The 24921-nt window shown below is 42.7% G+C and overlaps 1 protein-coding gene across 50 annotated transcripts in view; it reads right to left on the bottom strand.

Moving 5' to 3' along the window:
• Window positions 1-2804: 2804 nt before the first annotated feature.
• The window catches only part of Dscam1 (Down syndrome cell adhesion molecule 1), a 71863-nt gene continuing 49746 nt past the window's right edge, over window positions 2805-24921 (bottom strand). For 29 of the 50 annotated variants that reach the window (XM_065484794.1, XM_065484796.1, XM_065484774.1 and 26 more), the window contains exons 13-34: window positions 14036-14155; window positions 13779-13952; window positions 13572-13719; window positions 13365-13513; window positions 13174-13305; window positions 12667-13054; window positions 12365-12606; window positions 12143-12298; window positions 11932-12083; window positions 11714-11870; window positions 11383-11652; window positions 11094-11325; window positions 10864-11040; window positions 10644-10810; window positions 10163-10345; window positions 9883-10044; window positions 9354-9488; window positions 8500-8651; window positions 8259-8436; window positions 7568-7720; window positions 6606-6663; window positions 2805-5405 (exon numbers count right to left, since the gene is read on the bottom strand). In XM_065484794.1, the coding sequence (XP_065340866.1) occupies window positions 5321-5405; window positions 6606-6663; window positions 7568-7720; window positions 8259-8436; window positions 8500-8651; window positions 9354-9488; window positions 9883-10044; window positions 10163-10345; window positions 10644-10810; window positions 10864-11040; window positions 11094-11325; window positions 11383-11652; window positions 11714-11870; window positions 11932-12083; window positions 12143-12298; window positions 12365-12606; window positions 12667-13054; window positions 13174-13305; window positions 13365-13513; window positions 13572-13719; window positions 13779-13952; window positions 14036-14155 (3770 nt within the window). In that variant the 3' untranslated portion in view covers window positions 2805-5320. The other 21 variants (XM_065484818.1, XM_065484811.1, XM_065484812.1 and 18 more) reach the window with 11 other exon arrangements.

The following is a 24921-nucleotide window of genomic DNA, read 5'->3' as shown; positions in this document are numbered from 1 at the left end:
ATTTAACACATTATAACTTTAACATGAAACTTGCAGTGATCTTCCAGGGAGACACATGGTTTGTTCATTAAAATATTAGTTCAATTTTAATACGCTAGGCTGCAAAACGATGACGAGGAATAGAGAGCAAAATCGTTCTTTGAGCAGGGGCAAAGCAAAACATATAAATAAAGCATTATTTAATAGAAAACAACAAGTTAAACGGAGTAGCTTTTAGCTGATTTGCATTCTTTTGCAACATTTTTAGGAGGTATTTCTTGGTCTTGTAAATCAGGTGCAGGAGTATTATTATTTTGTGTGTTGGTAGCATTTAGGAGCTGGAGTATTAGGCACTGCGTCAGGCATTTTAAAGTGTCAGATGTGTTCTGTAATCATATAATTTATCAGTGAAAAATTAATTAATAGTAATTTTGTAACAACGCAATCAATCACCTTCGAGCAGCGCACTCGGATACGACCAACAAGTTTGAAGTGAAGAGAACCGACGTAAGTAGGTGTGCCGGGATAGTATATTTTACAGGCGTTAGGTTGAGTGTCGAAAAGACACAACATATTAAGCGCGATGAGCTCGCAATACATCGCGGAATACTATTATTTTTTCTCAATTCATACACTCTCTCATGGAAAATTTACCTCATTCAAATAATTAGAATACTCACTGGTAGCAAAGGATTGGCAAAAATGAGCATAAATAGAGGAGAGCAATTAACGCAATCTTGTGAAACAACGTCTCACGTCGTCCATGCGATATACAAAAACTCAAGTTAAAAGCGTGGGATACTTTGCGCTCACTGATATTCTAGCGGTGGAATATAGTTGTTTAATATACAGTATTTGTCTCTAGGGCACCGCGCTCTCTGTGCTTGCATCGAATTCTGCGTGAAAATCCAGGGTCCAAGGACGTCATCAAAACAAACAAAACATACTATAACGTTCGTACACACGTGCACCGGATGAATAAGACGAGAGACGAGCCCAGCAAATCCGGATTTAATTTTTTTCCTTTGGAGAGTATTTTTTCAGAATCATAGAGAGCACCATTGAAGCCATTTACTCTTCTCGTTTGGCTAAATAATAACTTCAATTAATATCATACACAACTTTAATAGTGAAAAGCATTTTAAATGTTGGACAAAAGTTTGCATTTTAAGTCAGCCGTCGTTTCATTACCTCCAAAAGATATTGTGCCAAAACAATGTGCGATTTATATGAAGGAAATGGATATTATTAAAAATTAAACGATTATTGAGCATGAACAATTTGTCCTCATTTTTCGAGATATGAGCTTGTGCAATAAATTTTAAGTTAAAGCTGCACAATCGAAAAATGACTTTTTCGACAAGGAATGTCAGCGGAATCAAGAAAAATTAACTGTCTGAAATAAATAAATATATTTATTTGATATCATAGTCATTATAGGACTATTGTTTGCTGCGTTGATTGAGACAACACAACTGATTGCGCTCACTTGCAGCGAATGTGAATTTAGAGCAAGAGCAAGCAAGGTCATTTGATGGTGGAAAGAAAATTCGATACCGGCGACCCTCTCGCAGGATGAAGTCGGCTGGACGAAGATCATAAAGAAATAAAAACTGTGCGACAGAGCGACGGACAAGTGAGAAGCAGCGGTGTCAGCGAAAAGAGTAAAGACGCCGACTTGGGTGTGGAAGCTGGGCGTTTGGCCCTCGAAACAACGCTGCCAAGAGCTCAGGGAGGCGGTTTCTACGGCAGAAAAGCGGTGACGACAGAGCGGTGCAACAGTCTCACCTCTCACACCAAGCTCGCGGCTGTAAAGCTGATGACGTTTGGCTCCTGCTGAATGTTGGTGTTTTTTCACAACAAAAAATATTCGTCCGCCCCACATCTTTCCGCGCCTGTGCTCGCAATTACGTGTTCTCGATCTTCAATCCTCAAACCCCCTTACATCCCTTTGCCGAAAAAAGAGCTATGCAATATTTTTTTTTTATTTTAATAAGGTCTCAACCTTTAAATGTTGCAGTTGTGGGGTGCGTCTTACAGCGAAATTAAATATGCAAATTCCATTGAGTAGTTGGTTTATTGAAGTAAGGAAATTAGACGTTTGTAGACCCGGTATAGTCTTCGGGTCTAACAATTACAATACAGTATTATTTAATTCTCGCTTGTGCGCGCGGCTCCTGGCCAGGGAGCTTGAGTATAACACGACCGGTAGCGTGCGAGGATGAGCGGTCAGTGAGGAGAAGTACATAGGGTTAATAAGATGAGCTTATAATACAGAATAGCAACATCTATAGGTCGAGAATAATACAAACTTAGTCACCGCTACATCGGCTATCGCACTACAAACTGTGCAAACGGTTTACAAATGAAGCATTTTTTAACCTTCGATTATAAACATACACTATTTTTGATGCCTCAATTGTACTGCTTTGTAAGTCACCAGCCACGGTGGTTAATACAAGCAGGCAAAAATCACGAGGGTCTCACAATTTTTTCAGTGGAAAATAAATGCAGAGTCGTAGGTGTGTATATCAAAAGATTTATTTTCCGTATTTCCTACTTAAAGTTCCTGCGCTTAATTTTTAACTGATAAATATTTTATTTTGTACCATCAATTTTCCCTATATCAGGTATCTGTATTTCACTGCTTCTTACAAAATTGATAAAAACTTCATTTTAATATGTCAGTAATAAATAAAACAATTTAACTGTTAAGAACGGCGCTCTTTTTTATTAATGAATCTGGCGCAGACTTGAACGCACGAATTTGCAATATTCGCAATATTAGAATATTAGGTTGGAAGAAAAAAATTAAACAGCATTGCTTTAATTAAGTTGTATTTTTTATTCAATGAGACATAATCAACCTACAACTTTGGTACACATCGTTAAATTACACATCCTAAACAATAGAAGTAGTTTGAAAAATCATGTACAAAAACGTGTTCCAGTTGTAGAGACGAAAATTTCTGAAGCCTTTTTGCCTTCAACTCAAAATCTAAAAAGTATTATTAATAATACAAAATCACTTTAAGGACTAAACACAAATATACAAAACGACGTCAATTGTGTTGGTAAAATAGAGAAATACAAATATTATCAACAAATTAAGCTGGCTGATTGCTCATTTGAAAAAAGAATCAGTATGTTTCGCCTAATCGCTTAAGAGCTGGTGACGGTTTGTTTCACGTGAAACGAGCAATTAACCAAATGCTCCAATAATTATTACTTAAAATCAAAATTATTATTTACAAAAAGCTTCAATAGTGACAAACTAATTAATTAATCGTATCAGCACCTAATACATTATTCTTTTTTGCGATCAGGCCCACATTAAATGACACAGAGTTTTCGAGACGTGGTAATTTTAAATGCTTGGTATGATTCCATAGGTATGCATCGAGTACAATTTCATTGGTCATATCTTTCGTGTTTTTAATTCCAGCATTCAACGTAGACCTACACATGATTAGCACGTTTTTTTTCACTCAATCTGCTCTTATCATTAAGTTTATGCAGTGTTAATTTAAGCTAAGTTATTTGGAGAGTATAATTACTTTCCATCCTAGAGCAATGGAATTTAATTATCCTTTTTCTCTTGACAGAAATGCAGAGTTTAAATTTAATACAGTAAAGTGGAGAATCCTTGCTGCATACACTACAACGATACACATTTTCTTTCGCTCCCTGTGGGAAGGGTGCGGTTTTTTGGTATTTTTACCTTTTTCGGCAAGGATTCCCTTTGTAGCAAAATCACACAAAGTAGTCACGGTTATTTTGTCCTCAAATCAAATTTCGCGTTCAATATATTTGGATTTGGAGCATTTTGAAGCTTACACTTAAAAACTTGAATGGAGAACATGTATTTTCGTAGCAATCAACACACTAAATCTATGTAGTAATGAACTTTGCTTTCTTTTTTTTCTCTCTCAATTTTGCTTACAAATATCGGGAATTCCGGAATATAATTATATATAAGTTTAGCGGACGAGATTTCAAATCAGAACGACGATTTCAAATCTCGGTCGGGCGAATTTCAGAGGATTAATGTACGATTGAACCGAAAGAAAAACGGAACATTTGGTATAATGGCGTGTGAGGTGTGAGTGAGTAGAATTGCTGTGTGAGGTATCAAAGACCAATCAATCGATTTTTTCACACCCACAAAATATCACATATTACACATGTATAATATATATTTAAAATTTGAGCTCTCAAGAAGAAGACGACGAATTAAAGCAAAAACGCAATACTTATATATCATCAAAACCGAGTGAAGCTATGTGTATTATCCAGGAAAATGCAGAGACACGCGTTCGAACGAATCGGGGATGAAAATAATTTGTTCCTTCCGCTGCAGCTAAGATGAGGCTGCAGTTGTGATTTGGAAACCAGTTCGTTGGACATGATTTTTTTACTCTTAACATTTAAAATACATTGAAGCAAAGACGACATCATCCATATTGTTATTATTACGTCTATGATGAGTATAATTTTAATGCCTGAGCCGTTCCCCCTCTGGCTAAAAAGGAATTTTCCGCTTTCGATCAACAGCAAGAAAAAAGACAAAATATAAATTCTACCCAGAGATGGAAAGATTAATTAAATCAAGAGGCTAGTAAAGCACTGAAAGATCAATTCGCATCACTTTCCAACTTATCACTTAAACGAAAAAGTATCACAATCAAAGTACGCGGCGACCGCACAGTCGCAAAATTCCGTTTCAGCCAGAAGCGGCCTTTAGGCAAGTTTGCCCCTCACCGCAGTTCTGTTTGCCCGACCCCTCATGTCCTGACCAAACACGAAATTCGCCCGCAAGTCTTCTTACAAAAAAACACCCACCGTTTCCGCTCGCGCGTCGATTAATAATCCGATAAAAAACACTTACTTCATGATGCGCTCTCTGCGTTTTCTCCCGTCTTTATCATCCTACCATCTACAAATAGTTTTTTGCGTGTGTGTGATTCGTGTGAATATAGTTAGTTAATTATCCATTTTACAATTAATTAGCTTAAATGACTCGGTCATAAAAAAGAGAGGATTTTGCAACACTTACTCACTTGCGGCCACGAACAGAACGGTCTCCAATTTTCGGACTGATTAATGTATGGCACAATTATATGAGAGGAGGACAAATTTTCTTTTTTTTCAGTTCCGAGCCTGCCAAGTGAGTACGCGTCGCTTTCACTGCGGCAGTCCAGATTGTAGAAAAATCAACCGCGATCGTATTCCCGTTTCTTTTTATACGTGTTGATTATTTTGGCATCTGCTTTTCATTTCTTAGTGGTGTGTGTATGAGTGAAAGTGGGAGGGAAAGGGTTGATTTTCCTCCAATTACAGGTTACACTGCCACAGTATCGTAGGTTGTGCTGAGTCCGAGGTTTCCTCCGTTGTGTTGCTGTTGTTGGAATCCTCCGGCTTCGTTTCTGTGGAAAAAAGAAGGCGAATGGATATTTCATTTCCATACAGACACTACGATTAAGGAATTATTCTGGCAGTCAAACTGCAGCGGAAAATACAGCAAAAAATACGGCAAAGAGGATCGTCAGCAGGGTGCTTGAGCAAATTTTAAACAAATATAAGCCAGTTTTAACAGTTACTTTGGGGTTGCAAATCGAAGACACCAACCAAAACTATAATTTACACGGTATTTGTGATCAATTCTACTCGCTTTTAACTTACACATTGTTTATTTTTTCATTTTTGATTGGCGATAACTGCAAGAAAAATATATTTTAGAGTGGATTTAATTTATATTTATAGTGAAGTAATGTGATGATCTATATAAAATTGATGAAAGCAGTTATATTGATTGATGATTTCTATTCTAATTGGTGACAAAAATTTCCAGATGGTTTTATGTGAGCATCGACATTACTTTTAAATTAGACCCCTTTTCCTTTCATGAGAAAGCATATTCTTTAGGTGCACCCATTTAAATATTTTTTAATCTCTAAATTAAATGCTGCAGTTTAGAAAACGTGAGTGAATTAAATTAAAACAAAAACAACATAACGTGAATAACAAACACAATATTCATATATGAATCCGAAGAGATCTTAAAAGCCATTAAGAGCAAAGGAATGAGTCCTGCTGTTATTATTCGCAATTTTGAGTGTGATGTGTATGAGTGGTAATAAAATGAACGAATTATTCTGCGTATGTAGCTTCGATGGCAAGAGGAGCGTGTGTGGTGCGTTAGGATCAAGGATGCGAGGAAGAGAAAGAAGCAAACATCAAAAGGCACATTCAAAGCTGAAAAGCGGTTTCACGTGTCCATTTAGTTGTTCAACTTACGGTTTCCTTCAATACCAAATCCAATCAGGCAAAAACGAGGGAGGAAAGAGAAAGGGCTTTAATTAGTCAAGAGTGATAACGAGGGCTGATAATGAGAGATGCATGAATTTCACTGACAGGGTGGGAGGGCGTGGAAATTGATGTTTTAATTAATATTGAGGCTCTGTGCACGACTATATGGTTTGGTAGGCAACTATTTGAGCTGAGAAAGGGGGTTCAAATGGGGAGAGTTATTGACTGAGTTGATTATTATGTCGTTAATGATCCATGCAAGGAGTGAGAGAAATGAGTAGTCAATGTATTGCACTGATTGCGGCAACGGAACTGACCTCTCAATGAGCTTTCGCATCTCCTCAGTCGACATTCCCTCCCTGGAGTTTCCCTTAACTGAAAGCAGCAAAAATACTCCGAGTTACACACAAACAACCAGCACGCAGCCATCAGAAAGTTTAAATAACTTTTCTTATTCAAATCTTCTTGGCTTTGGCTCGAGGAGCAGGGATAGTTCATTTTCACCAAACCCTGCACTCATCGTTTAGTCACACAAGGAAGGTGGAAAATCAGTCTATATAGCAATAGAGAAAGAGTTTGGGATTGGGAATAATATTAAAATATAGTAACATGCAGCGGCGAATACGCGCGCGGAGAACGCGCCTCTAACTCAACGCAGTCGCAGACAATGCTCGCGCCTGCTTATTCTATGAAGAGTAACACACCAATCAAAGAACTAAATAATATTAATTTAACACACTCATCTCCATGCAAAAATATCTAACTAAATACACAGAAATGTTTGACGAAATTAAGGCGGGTGTGGTGGAAGTGAGAGGTGAGTTTTTCAGTGTCTCTTACCTCTTGCACAAATTTAGTTTTTGTACGCATTAACAGAAAAAAGAAAAAACAGCACAAAAGAGTATTGCGGAATCGAACTAAAAGTTTGGGGGGGCTTTCTTTTGGTTTAGCATGAGCACACTCAACAAATCACATTTTTTACACATTTCTTGCGAAGCAATTTTTTATCTGAGGTGTGCTGATGTCGATTTTCTTTTGTTACAAATCGTTTTTGCTGTGATTGTTGCTAAGTGAACGTCTCATAGCTTCTGCGACTCACCTTACTGAATAATCTTAGCATTAATTTTAATTTTTCCTTACAATTACGCAACGAATTTATAAGTACTTTGAAGCCCCACACTACAATATCTGATAATTCTCCAATGTATGACAATAAATTCAATCAAATTAATATTCCAATAGAGTGGTTAATTAGAATCGTAGTCGTCTTCAGCCATACCTCCGTAATTTCTGTTCACTAGCTGATCGCGATCACACTCAGCCTCGGAGATCTCGTTGCTGTCCTTGCTGTCGTTGAACGAGTTGTCGTGGTTGCGCGGAGGCGGCGGAGGTGGCTCTGGGCTTCCATTCATTGGCAGATTGCGAGCAGAGCCTAGAAAAAAAGACATTCATAATTGTAAAATGCTAAAAATCAATAAAAATACCAAATAAATAAATTTATTAACAAAAAAATTACAAATTGAGCAGCTTTGAGGGGGGGGGGGAGCAAAGGTGCCTAAAATGCTCAGAATCCCGACGAATCTGAAAAAGTTTAGTTTTCCATTTTACAGCCCACAGTAGCCGAGTTATTAATTTTTGAAGTCCAAAAAACGTGATTTGAGACATTTCAAACTTTAGTTTTCGGGGCCCAGGTGGGGCCCTGTGGTCTGGACGGCGCTAATTCCACCACCAGTCGATGCCCCTCGGTGGGACATATCCACCCATGTGTGGTTTTTCAAATTCGGACCGCTTTTCGAATTTTCACAAATTTTTCCGGCTCTAATTTTTGGAAAATGTCAAAAATTTAAAAAAAATAAAACATCAAAAAAGATTTATGACTGGCCTTGAAGGGCCCATGTGGCGGAAGCCACTTGTAAAATGAATACAATGCTTAAAAACAGCTCATTCAATAGACAAGAAATTAAACTCACCGACACTGCGCCGGCTGACTGAGTTGCGGCTACCATAATGGTCATATGGCGCACCATAAGGGCCGTATTGGCTACCATACTGGTCCTCCTCTGGCTCGCAGTTGGCAGGATCGTCATACTCAGGCGAAAAGGCTGAGTTGGGTCCGTTGACCCTGCTATATCTACCATTGGCACGAGGCTGAAAGTTTTGGAAAATATTTTTTACGCTGAGCCAAATGAATTAAAATTTTTGAAATTTTACCATAGACTGTGAGCTATTCCTAGAATGCGCGTGTCCCCCGTGGCCATTCTGGTGGGGGAACGTCTGGAAGTTCATGGCCTTGTTAGGGTCCATTTCTTCTCTGAAGCCCAGCAAGTGGAAGGTGGCGTATGGACAAATTTCATCTTCCATGCCTGCAATAAAAAATCAGGCCAAGCGGCCCTTAGATCTCGTACAACATGTCTTCAGATTGTATTTAGAAGAGACAAACACATTTCAAATACACTAAAATATATTTAGTTAAAAAAAATTCATGCAAACGAATTCATGATTTGAAATCATAAGACAGTTTGGTTGAAGAATTTCCAAAATCTTACAATGATCATCCTGGAGGAAAAACTGCCCAAATTATGATGATGAATTTACTAAAATGAATGAATATGGAGATGCATACTTTGGCTAGTTTTTCCACGCAAATGTGTACTTACCTGCATCCCCACACCATCTACTCAAAGAGGAGAGTTTCAAATTTCTTATAATTAAGGCCTTATTTTGGATCGAATTTCAAATTTTTAACAGCCAAATAGCAAGTATTGACGCCAAGAAAATACAATAGAAATGCAAAATGTGCAGGATGTCAAATTATAAATTTATTTTTCCACTTAAATTTTTAACCAGAACCCAAATTGCAAACTCAACAAAAATCACAACTTAAACGTTTAAAAATTGGAACCAAACCATGTGATAAAAAGGTTAATATGCAGTGTTTGCACTTCTAGAGCAATTCCTGGCGGTCTTGTGAGAGAACAACATCGTGTCTTATGCGGAATTTGGAAAAGCTTTTGCCAAATCAGTGTCCATGCTTGAGTCTTAAGCAAGGCAGTGCAGCAACACACCTCTTTGGTGGACATTCTCGTCCGAGCCTGGTTGTTGGCCAGGCATCATTCTCCTGGCCTGGTGTGGGTTCATGGACAGCTCCTCATACATGTGTCTGCGAGGGTCCCAAGTCGCGTTACTGTTCCTCATTGTGCCTGTTTGAACAAAGCCAAGCGCTCAAACCAAATAAAAACCAATGTACGGTGGAAAAAGTAACCAGCGGCCTGTGCCTGCAATTAGTGAATGATTGAACCAGAAAAGGAGACCTGAAATTTACTGAAGTGGCCGTGCTGGGTATGAAGAGTTCAGTTTTTTTAATTTTGTTTTAAAGTAAGTCCTGATAGATTCAAATAAATTTCAACCCTCATTCCCAGCAAGAGAATGTGAAACAGAAAATACTTGAAATTAAAAAGTAGAAATTTGCACAATACAGGTGGAGACATATTTGTAAGAGAATATAAGAAGAAGCGACATGTAGCGTGTTCTCGTGCCACGAGACTCATGCTTTGGCGGTCTCAATAGTTCAGGACTTCTTACTTATTACTGTACCTCTCTTGATACGATCGCATGTGTTGTAGTTGGAGCCTGGCACTGGAGGCAGTTTCCTGTTTGGCGGGGCAATGTAGCCCAGCTCGTCTGTGAAACCACCCTGAGGATGCTGCTTGCGCATGGTCGAGTTCGGGCCGGCACCTTGGTTGTAAACCACGTCATCTGAAAATTTGCGATTGCTTTGCTTAGAAGTATAAATTAACTTCTGCTTATTTTATCTCGTTTTTTTTTGGGATTGTGTTCAATACAAGAGGTGAATTTTTTTATTAATTTTGGTTACCTCTGAGTCTGAGATTTTCAGGCCCCCGAGACCTGCGTGAGACAGCCACGCAGATGACAATTATACCGACCAAAATGACGACAACCGTAGCGGCCAGAGGCACAACCACATTCAGGTCGAGCCATTCAGGTATTTCAAGAGGGAACAATCGGCGTTTGAGCTCTGGCTGAGGAGCAATAGTGGCTGAAACGCAGAAACATACCTTTTTGAGAATCGCTCTTTCCGCGGAGCAGGCAAATGACAAAGATGGCGAGGATTATGACAAGTACGGCAGCCCCAACAGGCACAACCAAGTTCAGGTTGCTCAGCATCAAGTGCAAAATGTCATTTTTCTTGTCTGGCAGTTCACGTGCTGGTGCAATTGTTCCTGGAACAGACCCCCGAGAGTGAATTTGGTGTCTATTTCAAGTTGACCACCAGCACATGAACTGCACTTTTTTCTTTGTCATAAGCCCACCAAAAAATGTTAAAAATTACACACCTCCGGTAATGGTGAGAGTTGCAAACTCAAACTCAGCAACTGCAAATCCTGCGTTATTGTGGGCGGTGACCCTGAGGTGATACCAGCTTGCAGGGTCGAGGTCGAGCACCACAAAGTTGCCACCAGGTTTGACATTGTTCGAGACCTGCGTCCATTCTTGTTGGTGCCTGTAAAACATTCCCGTCAGTTTCTATCAATCTTTATTAAATTATAAATTTACCTCTTTTTGTGTTCAACGACAAAGTAAAGCATCGGGCAGCCACCGTCAAGCCATGCGCTCAAGTGCAGAGTGATGCTGTTTGTGGACACTTCAATAAAACGCGTGGCCTCTGGGATGACAGGCTTCGAGCCCTTGGTGCGCGTGTTCAGGTAATCAGAGCGTTCACCAGTTCCGATGCTGCGAAATTTTTAATAGCATTATAAATATATTTTTTCAACGGAATAAATTACCCATTGTATGCGGTGACATAAATCTGGTATCTGGTTCCGCACCAGAGGTTCTCCAACGTGTACTTGGTTGTCTGGCTGCCGACCTGAACAGTTTCCCACTCTCCAAATTCAGGTTTGTAGTGAATCGTGTATCCGTGGAGAGGAGCAGTGTCAGTGGCGTGAGGCTTGAGCTTCATTGTGATGGAGCTGGTGGTGGTCGAGGTCAGAGTAACTTGGGGCGAATGAGGTGGAGCTGAAATCACAAATTTAATTCACCACCATTTTTCAAATTTGATTTTTAATTATTTACCATGAACAACAAGTTGGTGGGTGACAGTGTCGTGTCCGAAGGAGTTCTCCACGTAGCAAGAGTACTCTCCAGCATCTCCTCTGGTCACACCCTTGATCTGCAGGGAGCCCTCAGGAAGCTGCCTCATCCTGTCGTTTTGCTGGAAAAGGGTGCCTTTGACCTTCCACTGCATATCAGGAGCCGGCATTCCCACAGCCAAGCAGGGCAGTTTCACGTCTTCCTTGTATGTCGCAGTGAATGTGTCGTCAAAAGAGGCGATTTTTGCAGGAACTGCGGAGTAAATTTAATTAATTCAAGAGGCTGGTTTTAAATATTCTTATTTTACACGTACCTCTAGTGCTTGGCGCAAGAATGACAGACTTTGACTGCTGGCCTTCTCCAATGTTGGTGGAGGCAGTGACCCAGAATTCATAATTTGTCTTCTTTTTCAGGCCAGATGCTTCATAGCTCATTTGGAATGGTGGGACCTTTTCGCTTTTAGGTGCATTCTAAGAAAAAATTGCGCCTAATTAGAATAATTCTTAATTAATTTGCATTTAGATCATTAACCTCTCTAGCCTCTCCCTCAACTGGCGTTTCTTCTCTGAAGTAGACAGTGTATTGAGTGACAATTCCATTAGGTTGCTCGGGAGGCTTCCAGCTTACGAGAATTGAGCTCTCAGACATGACAAGGGCCTTCAGGGCGGATGGTGGTTCAGGCGCTGAGACATTAAATGACGATTTAACACCATTTTATTTTTCTACTTTTTATATTTCCTACCGTCCTGTTCGGTTTGGCAGTGGATCGGAATGCTCTTGACTCCGTCACCGCCGGAGGTGAAAGCCAGGACCATCATGCTGTAGTTTGTGTATTTATGGAGGCCATGCAGAATTGTTTCGCTGGAGGATGTGATTTTCGTGTCTTTTGTGTTCTCATCTAAACAATTAATTAAAAATTAATATGTTGCATCCTCAAAAACAGTTAATCCATTTTGATACGTACCATACCAGGTGTCGCTCGGTCCATAAATGACTTTGTATCCCTTCAGGATGCCATTGGCAGAAGTGAGAGAGGGAGAAACCCACGATACCCTGATTGTTTGAGACGTAAGGGTGGTGCAAGCAGTGTCCTGAGGTGACTGTTCCGGAACGCCTTCAGCAGTGTACTGACGGGTCTCTTCGCTCATGGGTCCAGCGCCAACCTTGTTGAAAGCTTGCACAATCACTGAGTACTGGGTGTAGGTTCTAGAAAAATATTAAATTGTCATGTTTATTTGCTAAATCATGAAAAAGGAAAGACCATACTTGAGTTCAGCAATCTGCAAGTGGTGCTCCTTTCCTTCCTCCTTGCTGAATTCAACGGTTTCAAACAGGTAAGGTTTGTCAGAAGAAGAGAGTTTGTAGCCGACATAGTAGCCAAGGATATCTCCGTTCCACTCGTCCCTCTCAGGGGGCTTCCAGCTGATTTTCAGGGTCTTCTGGTCGACGGGCTCAACCTTGACGTCAGTTGGAGGACCGCTGGGAGCCTCCTCGGCAGTGATGATCGTCACAGTGTCCGATGGTTCAGAAGAGCCCATTTCGTTTTCAGCTACAATCCTGATGCTGTAGGTGGTGGCAGGACGCAGGTTGAAGATTCCAGCAACGGTTGATTCTCCAGGCACCATCACACGGTCAATATCAGACTCCCAAGTGCCTGAGACATTGTTAAATTGATTAAATTTAATTTTAACTATTAACTGTGCAACGAAGTTTTGTGTTTTTTCAGGATAATACTTTCAATAATAATACAAAGAGTTAAAATAAAATACACACCTTTGGAGACTTTGTATTCCAAGCTATACTTCTTGATGGGCGAGTTTCCATCGTAAGGGGGTTCCCATGAAAGCTGCACTGATCTTCCAGATTTGTCCAACACCTTCAAGTCATACGGAGCCTCGGGGATCTCTGTTGAAAACAAATAGGAATTAAATCAACTCTTATTAAGTTAAAATTTTGTGTTTTACCTTGCACAATTAAATTAATGCTAGAGTCATCACTGCCGAATGCGTTTGTTGCGACGCAAGTGAAAAGAGCAGAATCAGATCGCTCGGTTCTCTTGATGCTCAGATCGGAGAGGACGCCATTGGGCAGAATCTCCTCGCGGATTGTGTACCTAATGGATTCGTTTGAATTCATGGCATTCATTTAATATTTTGAGACGCGATAAATACCTGCTGTCACTCTTAGGGTCCAGCCTCTTGTTATTCATGTTCCACAAAATTCCAATAGGCTTTTCCCCTTTAGCCTCGCACTGCAGAACGGTTGGCTCTCTCCTCCTTGATGTCTGGTTACGTAGTTTGACTTCAAAGCTTGGAGGAGCTGACGAGAGGGTCGAAATTAAACATGAGTCTGCATTAAATAGTAATCGCGTCTTTTACCTTGCACGCTAATGAGCATGACAGCGGAGAGACCAGAGCCGATTCCGTTAGTAGCCTCGCAGAGGTAATAGCCTTCGTTTGCTTTCTGGATATCAGAAATGGACAATGTGCCATCCTCGACTTTCACATTTGGATCATTTGCTTTAAAGTCTTTATAGTCTCCAGGAACTACCCCTGTAGAAAGATAGAAGAATGATTAAAATCGATTTTTGTATTTAAAACAAAATATTCTTAGAATTTAATTTTAAATTTCCTACCAGCAGCCTTCTTCCAAGTGACTTGGGGCTTGGGGAATCCATCAGCTTTGCACTCAACTTTGGCATTGCTGGCTTGAGCAAAGGCTTTGTCAGTGGGCTCCAAAATCCACCTTGGAGGCACTGTGAATGAAGAAACGAACAAAAGGTCAGATTGGCTGTTCTTTTTTCGCCAAAATTGAAAAAGGTAGCATGCGATATTGCTCCTCGTGCATTAACTTTAAAAATTTAAATCAATAAATCAGTTAGGAGCAATATTTAAAGCGTCTAGCTACAGCTAAAGATATAGATTGTGGCTGGAAGGAAATTTTCACTGATTTTAAAAGTTACGCCAACAATCATTCAGGTGAAGTTGAGATTCTTTTGACTTTTTATTTGCAAGCCAAGAAAATGCAACTTCTGAAGTTTACTTTTTCTACGGACGTGCACATGCAAGCTAGCTACACAAAATAAGAACTAAATCTATTAAAGTCTAAGGAGAAAAAATTGAAAATCCCAAAAGAACCTCCATGCAGTTAATTCATGATGTCGCTTTTTGGAATTTCGAGATCACACAAGGCTGTCAGTGTGCCGGACTTTCATTTGCCAAAATTGCACACCGCTTAATAAAAAGAGAATCGACATCATGGAAAGCAATAGAAAAACAGAAATAACGGGGTGAATGGCAGGGTGGCTTCCCTAACTCCTAACACTGAGCGCCTGCGAGGGTTTAGGGTTGAGGGATGAGTGGAGAGGAAGGCGCTCAGCTCCCTGGCTTCCGCTTTCTTAGATTCACATACATAAGAGCTACATATAAAATATTTTATCTCTGTGCATGACACGAATATTCCTGGCCAACGAATATGTGACGTTTTAATTCACGACTGTCCTCGCGCGTGTCCCGAAATCATGCCAATTTCACCTTTCAGTCGACCCCGGTGAATTCCCATGCGTTACTTGACACACAACACACAAGGAAAACACAAATTACGCACGATGATACGCGAAACAAAGTGTATTTCAGAAAATGCAACGAAAAGTGCGAATAGAATCACTGGAACAAAGACAAAATTAAATTCAAATAGGCGGGAATAAGTCTCAGAAATAGCAAGCTGAGAATTTCCAATCTGTGTTTCCAAAAAACTTGCCTTTCCGATAAAATTCTCAATAAAAAAAATAGCAACGTAATTCGTAAATTACAAGGTTGTGGGTTTGATTAGAAAAATAAACTTGCAAAAATAATGGAAGAAAATCTCTAACGCTGTTGGGGTAGTTAAAAATTTCGAAATGGTGCCAAAAAGAGGGTGTCGTACCCTTGACGTGGAGTTCGGCGGAGCGATTGCTCTCTCCGCCGACATTGACGGCCCTGCACGTGTACAGGCCCGCGTGCCTCGAGGTGACGCTCTGAATGATCAAGAGGCTGGTCTTTTGGCCAACGTTGACCGTGGACGCCTCGCCGGCGCCCACTTCAACGCCGTTCAGCAGCCACGAGAACGAAATCGGGTGGTCACCCTTGGAGGCAATGCACGTCAGCTGCACGTAATCACCCTCACTGCTGTATTCGGAGGAAAAGGACAGGGGCAAAAGCGACGGAATTTCTGCAACACCAACCACAGGGGCGGCGCTATTTTTAATAACTACGGAATTTGCTTTAAGGTTTGAAAAGTTATCATGGAAGATTGGTATACATTTAGATTCGAGTCGATTTAATACGTGGTATTTTAGTTTTCTACAGTGGTAAAATTAAAGGTAGAAACTATGCCGCCAGAAAAATGGCAAAGTGCGATTTATTACTTTTAAATCTTTGCCGTTTTTATGGCTCAGCACAAATGAGTGCAATAAGCAACAAGCGGATTTCACAAGAGAAAGAGAGTGGACGCGTGACTGTTAGCTTCCCGACCGAGATGCACACACAGCGAGCGGTTTTTAGTCTTTTTTCCTTTTCCCAAACGGATATAACACCGGCTGCATTTACCATAAATGTGCAGGCTGGCGGTCAAATTGGAGATTCCGGCCTTGTTTTTGGCCGTGCACGTGTAATTGCCCGTGTGGCCGGGCAGAGTGGGGTCAATCAGGAGAAGACTCGCTTTTCTGCCTACTTTGGTGGTGGAAATGCCCATCTGGGTAGAAAGGTTGGAGCCCTGGAAGCTCCACGTGATTTCGAGGGGCAAGTCGCCTTCCGAGACGAGACAGGTAGCCTGCGCTGCCTGGCCATAATAAATCGGCTCATCGCCAAAACTGAACGGCACCATCTTCGGCAAAACTGCGACAAAAACCAAAAGTTGGGAGAAATGGACAAAAAATGTCGAATAAAATTAAACCACATTTCGAGGGAATAAAAAAGTGGAGTCTCAAAATCGTCGGATATATCGCCTTCAAAATCGTCACTGCGGGTTATTAAGGTTTACTCAGGGCACTTTGTCAAGTAATTTACGCACGCGGGTGCCCCAGCGAGTTATTTCAATCATGAGCAGGTTGGAGTGCTCGCCCAAAAGTGATGATCACCTGCGGCAGGTGTCCTGAGCAGCCTCCATTCTAAAAATGATGCTCTTTAACCGCCGTATGTCGCCAGATTCAGAAGAAACGAAACCACGAATATTTTAAGTAGGTATTAATGTAAATGGCCCTACTAAAAAAACGGGGGTGAAGCAGGTTTTTCAATGAAAGTGTTCACCAGCATAGATGAAATTTAATTAGCGAGTTCCTTTAAAATAAAACTTAGATAAAAATGTTAATCATGTTTGTACAGATCGCAATTAGTTTCTAAATGACAATTATGAGCAGTAAAGAATTTAAATTATATTAGAAAAATACTATTGCTGGAATAAAACACTGGAACAGTCCCCTTAAAAATCTCTGTAAAAAATTGACTGAACTTGCCATTTTAAGTTTATTTTTTTAAATTGATAAGAAATATTAATATAAAGGGAAGGGAAATGGCAACACATCCAATAACTGGCGGAAGGTCTTGCCAATGATTTTTAGGAGCGCGGTGGAATTGATGCTGCCGGCTGGGTTGGTCGCCTTGCACATATACTCGCCCGCGTTGCGTTCGCGGACAGAGGTGATGGTGAGCGTGCTGATTCTATCACCAGGATGGGCGATCAAAAAGTCGGAGTTGCTGAACTGGTCGATCGGTTCAGCCCTGAAGAGCCACTCGATTGTGAGCGGAGTGTCGCCCTTCTGCACCACGCAGCTGACCATGACCAGGTCATCTGAGTTGGTGAACTCTTTGCCGAAAGTGAGCGGGAGGATCAGGGGCAGGACTGCAAGGCAGGCCAGACAAAAAACGACTAGAGAGAACAATCGGAGACAGAGTAGTGAAACATCTCCAGCCCGCCGATCTTTTACTACCCTGTTCCGATAAAAACGTGCAAAACTACGTGAGGAACGTGTGTGCATCTTCAAAGGGACATCGCAAGAACAGACCCTTGACCACCAAGGTAGCAGTAAACTTGTCGGAGCCTGCTTCGTTGGTGGCTGTGCACGAGTAATTGCCCGCGTGCGTCGCAGCGACCGCTCCGATGCTCAGGATCGAGCTCCTCTCTCCCAGGGAAATGACATTGACGCCCATGTGCGGCAAAATGGGCTCGCCGTTGAAGGCCCAGCCCAGCAAGATGGGCCGGTCGCCCTCGGTGACACCGCACGGCACGGTGACCACTTGGTCGGGGTTGAGCGGACGCTCGCCGAACGAGAAGGGGAGAAGTCGGGGGCGAACTGAAAACAACAGCTACCATGTAAGCCATGCAGACAGCGGGGAATGTCACCGGTGACATGCAGCTGCGCGGACAGCTCGGCCACGCCGGCCCTGTTCCTGGCTCGGCACGTGTACTCGCCGGCCTGGCTAGCTTCGACCGAGGGGATCTTGAGGATCGCGCCACTGTCGCCCAGCGGCTCGGCGGACATGTCGGCGCGGTGATTTACGGGGTGGCCCTCGAAAAACCAGTGCACGTGCACGGGACGGTCGCCGCCCAGCACGACGCACGGCACCGTCACGAAGTAGCCCGCGCCCACCGATTTGTCTCCGAAAGTGAATTGCAGGATCTCAGGGGGAACTTGAAAGGGGAAAAAATGGTGCGGCTTTTAGACTAACAGGTCGATTTTCTTTTTTGGCACCTAAATTTTCAAGATATTTGAAATCAGCATATTTTTACACGTTATTCGCAATATCATATACACAGAGGTCATTCGCAATTTCGATTTATAATTTCTAAATAGTTTTCAATTTTTTTAAAGAAAGCTACGCCTAAAGCAAGAGTTCGTGGCCAAATTTGCACGCTTGTGCAGAGTTGACCTCTACATATCAATGATATTGGGTTGCATCAAAGGAAGATAATCGAATCAAACTAGAAAACTGAGGATAGAAAGATATAACACACAGAGAATAATATGATCTACAACACTGAAAGCAGCTGCGGCTAAAAAGTGTACCATTGACTTTGAGCTCTGAGCTGTGTTCGACCGTCCCCGCGGGGTTGCTCGCTTGGCATGTGTAATTCCCCGCGTGCTTTTCGGTCACAAAAGAAATGGACAGGAAGTTAGCTCGGTCGCCGATTGGGAAAGTCGAGATGCCTAATTTTTGGTTTAAAATCTCGCCACGGAACAACCAGAAGATCTGCAACGGCTTGTCCCCTTTGGGCACGTTGCAACTGATTTGCACCGTGTCCCCGGCACTGGCGGGTCCGTCAAATTCGAAGGGCGTAATGTAAGGCACGACTGCGAACATCGAACAATATATCGTGTGAAAGTGCAAAAGGGCGCATTATGTACAACATCCGGGAGTCTACGTTCGTGTCGCTAGGGTGGTTGGTGAGTGGAGCAAAACTGAAAATAATGGAAGGAGGAAGGTGAACAACTCTGGAGGTGTGTATGTGTGTACCATTAACATGAAGGTCAGCGGCATAAGCGGCTGAGCCGGCACTATTGGTTGCGACGCAAGTGTAGCGGCCACCGTTTGTGGATCTTACGCTCGGAATGGAAAGAAGGTTGACCCTGTGGCCAACCTGGGAGGTGCTGATGCCCAAATGAGGCACGATTGGTTTGCTATCGAAATACCACGCGATGGTAAGGGGGAGGTCACCCTTAGTGACGTGGCAAGTTAATCCTACGGTTTCGCCATCACTGGCTGGTCCCTCAAATTCAAAGTGACTTATGTGGGGTATGACTGAAAATCACGAGAAAAATTTGCATGAAAAGGAGGGGGATAAAGGAGCTAGCAGCAATTAAGAAAATTGTTTAAATAAATAAATCAGTCTTGCGAAAAAAGTACCGTTGACATGCAAATAGGCCGAGAAATTCGAGGCTCCTGCTGCGTTTCGGGCCAAACAAGTATATTCGCCAGAATTCTCCGCTTTGACCGACTCGATGCTCAACGAGCTGAGCCTTGTGCCCGCGTTCATCACGGTCACCCCGTCCCCCGAGCTGATATCGGATCCGTTAAACAGCCAGACAATGTGAATGGGCGAGTCGCCCTTGACCACGGTGCACTGAATGGCCGCCATGTCCCCAGCGTTGACTGAGTCTTCGCTAAAGGAAAAGGGCGACAACTGCGGCACCACTGAAATTTCACAGGACAGGAGAGGTTCAACTCAATCAAATCGAATTTACAAAGGAAAAAGTGCAAGAAGCTCCGTTCAAGAGTACCATTGACAAGTAAGTCTGCTGCGTAAATTGCGCGACCGGCAGGATTGGACACCGAGCACGTGTAGCGGCCCCGGTTGACCGGCCGCACTTGGGAAATGGACAGAATATTGGACCGATGGCCGAACATGCCAGTCAACACGCCCAAATGCGGGGGAATCGGTTCTCCGTCGAAAAACCACTCGATCGTGAACGGCGGGTCACCTTTTGTGACGTGGCAAGACAGTTGGACGGGATCACCGGCACTGGCCGGACCCTCGAACTCAAAGGGTTTGATCAAAGGCATAACTGCAATTTTAAAATTCCCAAAAAACATCCAATTAAAATTACAAATTTAATTTTCATCGCATTAAAATCACTAGTCGAGCTGAAATTTTGAAGTTATTCATTTATTTGTTTTGGGTGCTGAAGGAGGAGGAGTTGGAATTGAGAAAAGATTGAACAAAGTCGACAGTGAAAGAAGAAAATGTTAAAAAAATGAATTAAAAATACCGTTGACTTGTAAATAAGCTGTGGCATTATCGTTCCCGGCTGCATTTCTGGCGACACACGTGTATCCACCTGAGTGCTCTGCCCTGACCGAGTCAATACTTAAGGAGCTTGCCCTGGCTCCAGCCTTGAAAACGTTCACGCCCTCTTTCTTAAAGACTTCCGTCCCGTTAAAAAGCCAGGAAATAGAAATAGGGGAGTCCCCCTTGACGACCGCGCATGTGACCACCGTCGAGTCACCGGCGAAGACGTTCTCGTCCCCGAAACTAAACGGCATGATTTGGGGTAGAACTGGGGAAGAACAGAAGAAATAATATATGAAAGCAAATGCACAAAATAACATCAACAAGACTAATAGAAAGCTGGAGCGGGGGTTCACCGTTGACGGTCAAAAGTGCAGTGTGGTTCGTGGAGCCGGCCGCGTTGGTGGCCACGCAGGTGTAGGGCCCCGAGTGGCCCGCCTGCACGTTCTCGATGTTGAGCACCTGCGAACGCGCCCCCGACTTGATCACGGTGATGCCGGGGATTTTCTCCACCTCCGTGTGGTTTAAGTACCACGAGATCGCGACCGGCGAGTCCCCTTTGATGACGGCGCACTGCACCGTGGAAAAGTCACCCGCGTTTACGGAGTCCTCGCCGAAATCGAACGCCAGAATTTGAGGGCGGACTGAGGGGGAGGAAAACCAAATTTGAAAACAGAACTACAGTACATTGAAGCTCAGTGTGCGTGCAATGAAAGTTCTTAAGATTAACCGTTGACGTGGAGGTCAGCACTGTAGGAGGCCGTGCCCGCTTGATTGGAGGCAAGGCACGTGTATCGACCGCGATTGATGGGCTTCACCGAGTTAATGGAGAGAATGCTGGTTTTTTGGCCGAACATGCCAGTCACAGCGCCCAGGTGAGGGGTCAGTGGCTCTCCGTTGTAGAACCACTTTATCATCAGGGGAGGGTCGCCTTTGGTTACGAGACACGCTAGCTGGACAGTGTCGCCGGAGCTCACGGGCCCCTCAAAGTCGAACGGAGTAATGTACGGGAAGACTGCAATTATTTAGCATCTGATAAGGAGGAGGGGAGTTGTACAAAAAATTAAAAATTAATTGTGCAAACATAGAATTGCGACAGTCGAACCGTTGACGCGCAAGTCGGCAGCGTACTCGGCTGAACCCGCCGTGTTCTTCACCGCGCAGGTGTACCGGCCCCTGTTGTGAGGCTGCACCTCGGGAATCATTAAGAGATTCGCGCGACTGCCGAAGTTGTTGGTCATGACTCCCATATGCGGCTCGAGTGGTCTCCCGTCAAAGTACCACTCAATTCTCAAGGGCAAATCCCCTTTTGTAACGTGACAGTTAATTTGAACCGAGTCACCGGCTGCGCTCGACACCGACGGAAACTCAAAGGGCGCGATGAATGGCAAAACTGAAATTATTCATTTCAAAAGAGTTTGAAAATACTATTTAAATTTTGTTGCGGAAGCTTAAAGTTTTATTTATTTGGTACGTGGGTAAAAGGATGGATAAATGTTAGTTCTAAAATAGCGAACGTCGGTTGGCCTACCGTTCACGTGGAGGTAGGTCGTGTAATTTGACGCCCCTGCTGCATTTTTGGCCACGCATGTGTACGCGCCCATTAATTGCGCTTTGGCTGACTCAATGGTCAAAGCGCTGACCTTTTTGCTAATCTTGCTTATAGTGATTTCGTCATTGCTTTCGATTTCCGTGTCATTAAATAGCCAATAGATGGACATTGGGGAATCGCCTTTTACGATACTGCAGGTTAAAGAAACTGCGTCCCCGGCGTTTATGGGGTCCTCGCCAGCAGAGAAAGGAACAATTTGAGGTAAAACTGAAAAACCATAAAACCGTATCTAAATATTGAGAGTCCAAGCATTTAAAAAACACCAAAGCATGAAACAAATATTAAAATACTTAATCTGTGATTATAACCGTTTATGTATAAATATGTGCTGACGTTGGACGCTCCTGCTTCATTTTTGGCCACGCAAGTGTACTCGCCAACGTGTTGTGCTCGCGCTGACTCGATGGAGAGCATGCTAATTTTTTTACCGACTTTGCTAATCGTTATATCGTGTTCTACGGGAATTTCGGTGCCGTTAAAATACCAATCAATTGCGATTGGAGTGTCTCCTTTTACTACAGAGCAAGTGGCGGATGTGAGGTCTCCTGCATTGGTAATTTCGTCCCCAAACGAGATCGGGGTTATTTGGGGTAAAACTGAAACAATTTAACCAAGCGTTGTGAATCAAGGAAAATTATGTACATGTGGGAAGGATTGGAATTCTATTAAAAACACAAATTTTAACGTCAATAAAAGCACATAGAAAAATTAATTAAAAACCGTTGATGTGCAAGTGCGTCGTGTAATTTGACGACCCTGCCGCATTTTTAGCGATGCAAGTATATTCGCCCATTTGAGAGGCCTGCACCGACTCGATTGTCAAAGCGCTGATTTTTTTGCTGTTTTTGCTGATTGAAATTTCGTCAGTGGACTCGATTTCGGAGCCGTTGAACAGCCAGGAAATGGCGATCGGGGAGTCGCCTTTTGTCACCGTGCACTGAACCGAGACCAAGTCGCCGGCGTTGGTGGATTCGTCGCCAAAGGAGAAAGGCATGATTTGAGGGAGGACTAAAACCCAACGAAATAAACATTTAGAAGAATGGAAGCGAATAAGAATGCAAAGAATACGAGTGATAATATCGAACCGTTGATGTGCAAATATGAAGTGAAATTGTTGGCTCCCGCAGCGTTTTTCGCCACGCAAGTGTACGCTCCGATGTGATTTTCTCGCGCCGACTCGATGATCAGCGTGCTGACCTTTTTGCTAACTTTGCTAATAACGACGTCGTCACCGATTTGCACTTCTGAATTGTTAAACAGCCAAGATATGGAAATCGGCGAGTCTCCCTTGGAAACCGAGCATTGCAGAGAAACAGCGTCGCCTGCATTGATTGTGTCTTCGCCGGCCGAGAACGGAATTATCTGCGGCAAAACTAATGCGATTTTCTAATTAAATAAAACGCGGAAGCTAACATTAAGTAGGGATTGTTTGGGAATGGAAACCTTGTTAGTCAAATTAAGCAATCCAATGTGGCAAACAATCAAACCCTGAATATGCAGCATTGTTGAGAAATTGGAGGCGCCGGCTGCGTTTTTGGCCACACAAGTATATTCGCCCATGTGGTCAGCCCTGGCGGAGTCGATGGAGAGGCTGCTTATTTTTCTGCTAATTTTGCTTATAGTAATATCTTCACTACTCTCGATTTCGGTTCCGTTAAAGAACCATGAAATTGTGATCGGCGAATCGCCTTTTGCAACTGTGCATTGAACGGAAACGACATCGCCTGCGTTGATTGTTTCGTCGCTGAATGAAAATGGCACGATTTGAGGCAAAACTGAAATACGAAAATTATTTATAAATATTTATGATTAAAAAAATATAAAAGATATTTTCAACAAGAAAAAAATTAGCGGAAGCTGGCTCATCCGAATCTATGGGATGTGAAAGGAATTAAGAAGAAAATAAAATGAACATTAATATAAATATATGAATCACACCGTTGATTAGCAAGAGGTTCGTGAAATTCGTTGCACCAGCAGCATTTTTGGCCACGCACGTATATTCGCCAACATGGTCTGCTCTCGCCGAATCGATAGACAATGTGCTAATTTTCTTGCCGATTTTACTAATTACGACATCATCACTGCTTGCAATTTCGGTGCCGTTAAAAAGCCACGAGATAGAAATTGGCGAGTCTCCTTTGAGAACAGTGCATGTCAACGAAATCACTTCCCCGGCATTAATTGGATCTTCGCCAGCGGAAAACGGCACTATCTGGGGCAAAACTGAAACATCGCAAATGTACATGGAATAGAAAAATGAAAAAAAGTTGAATATTCGTAGCGGAAGCTAATAAAAGGATAAAGTGGGAGCGAATAAAGGATACAATTAGTAAATTATTACTAAGGAGTTATTTTAACCGTTGACGTGAAGGGTGGTAGAGAAATTGGAGGCCCCTGCGGCGTTTTTGGCCACGCAAGTGTACTCTCCAACATGATCTGCTCTTGCTGATTCGATCGAGAGCGTGCTGATTTTCTTGCCGATTTTGCTAATAACAGTATCCTCACTGCTTTCGATTTCGGTTCCGTTAAAAAGCCAAGAAATGGAAATAGGAGAATCGCCTTTAAGGATGGTGCACTGGAGAGAAACTACTTCTCCAACATTAATAGGTTCTTCGCCAGCAGAAAAAGGAACGATTTGTGGCAAAACTGAAACATTAGCGTTGGAAGCCGAAGGTTACTTGGGAAATTGGCGGTCAGATAAAAAAGCAAAAAATTCAAGAATAAAATCAGAAAATATTAAAAACCGTTGACGAGCAGGGTGGCCGAGAAATTTGTTGCTCCTGCCGCGTTTTTGGCCACGCAAGTGTATTCGCCGACGTGGCTAGCCCTCGCAGATTCGATTGTAAGGGCGCTGACCTTTTTGCTGATTCTGCTAAGGACAATCTCGTCAGTGGTTTCGATCTCAGTGTTGTTGAAAAACCAGGCAATCGTGATCGGGGAGTCGCCCTTGGCCACCGTGCATTGGAGGGAAACCACGTCGCCGGCGTTGATCGTGTCGTCGCCGAAGGAGAATGGCATGATTTGGGGCAAAACTGCGGAATCGGGTTGGTTTTCAAACGAATGCGGAAGCGATATATTTACAACACAAATGGCATGGGTCGGGGAAACTAAAAAGAATGCTACTGAAAATGTGAGTATGCCGA

The sequence above is a fragment of the Cloeon dipterum genome, chromosome 3 (genome assembly GCF_949628265.1).
Source record: "Cloeon dipterum chromosome 3, ieCloDipt1.1, whole genome shotgun sequence".
Taxonomy (NCBI): Eukaryota; Metazoa; Arthropoda; class Insecta; order Ephemeroptera; family Baetidae; genus Cloeon; species Cloeon dipterum.
Note: the sequence above shows the minus strand (reverse complement) of the source record. Positions and strands in the feature narration are given on the sequence as shown.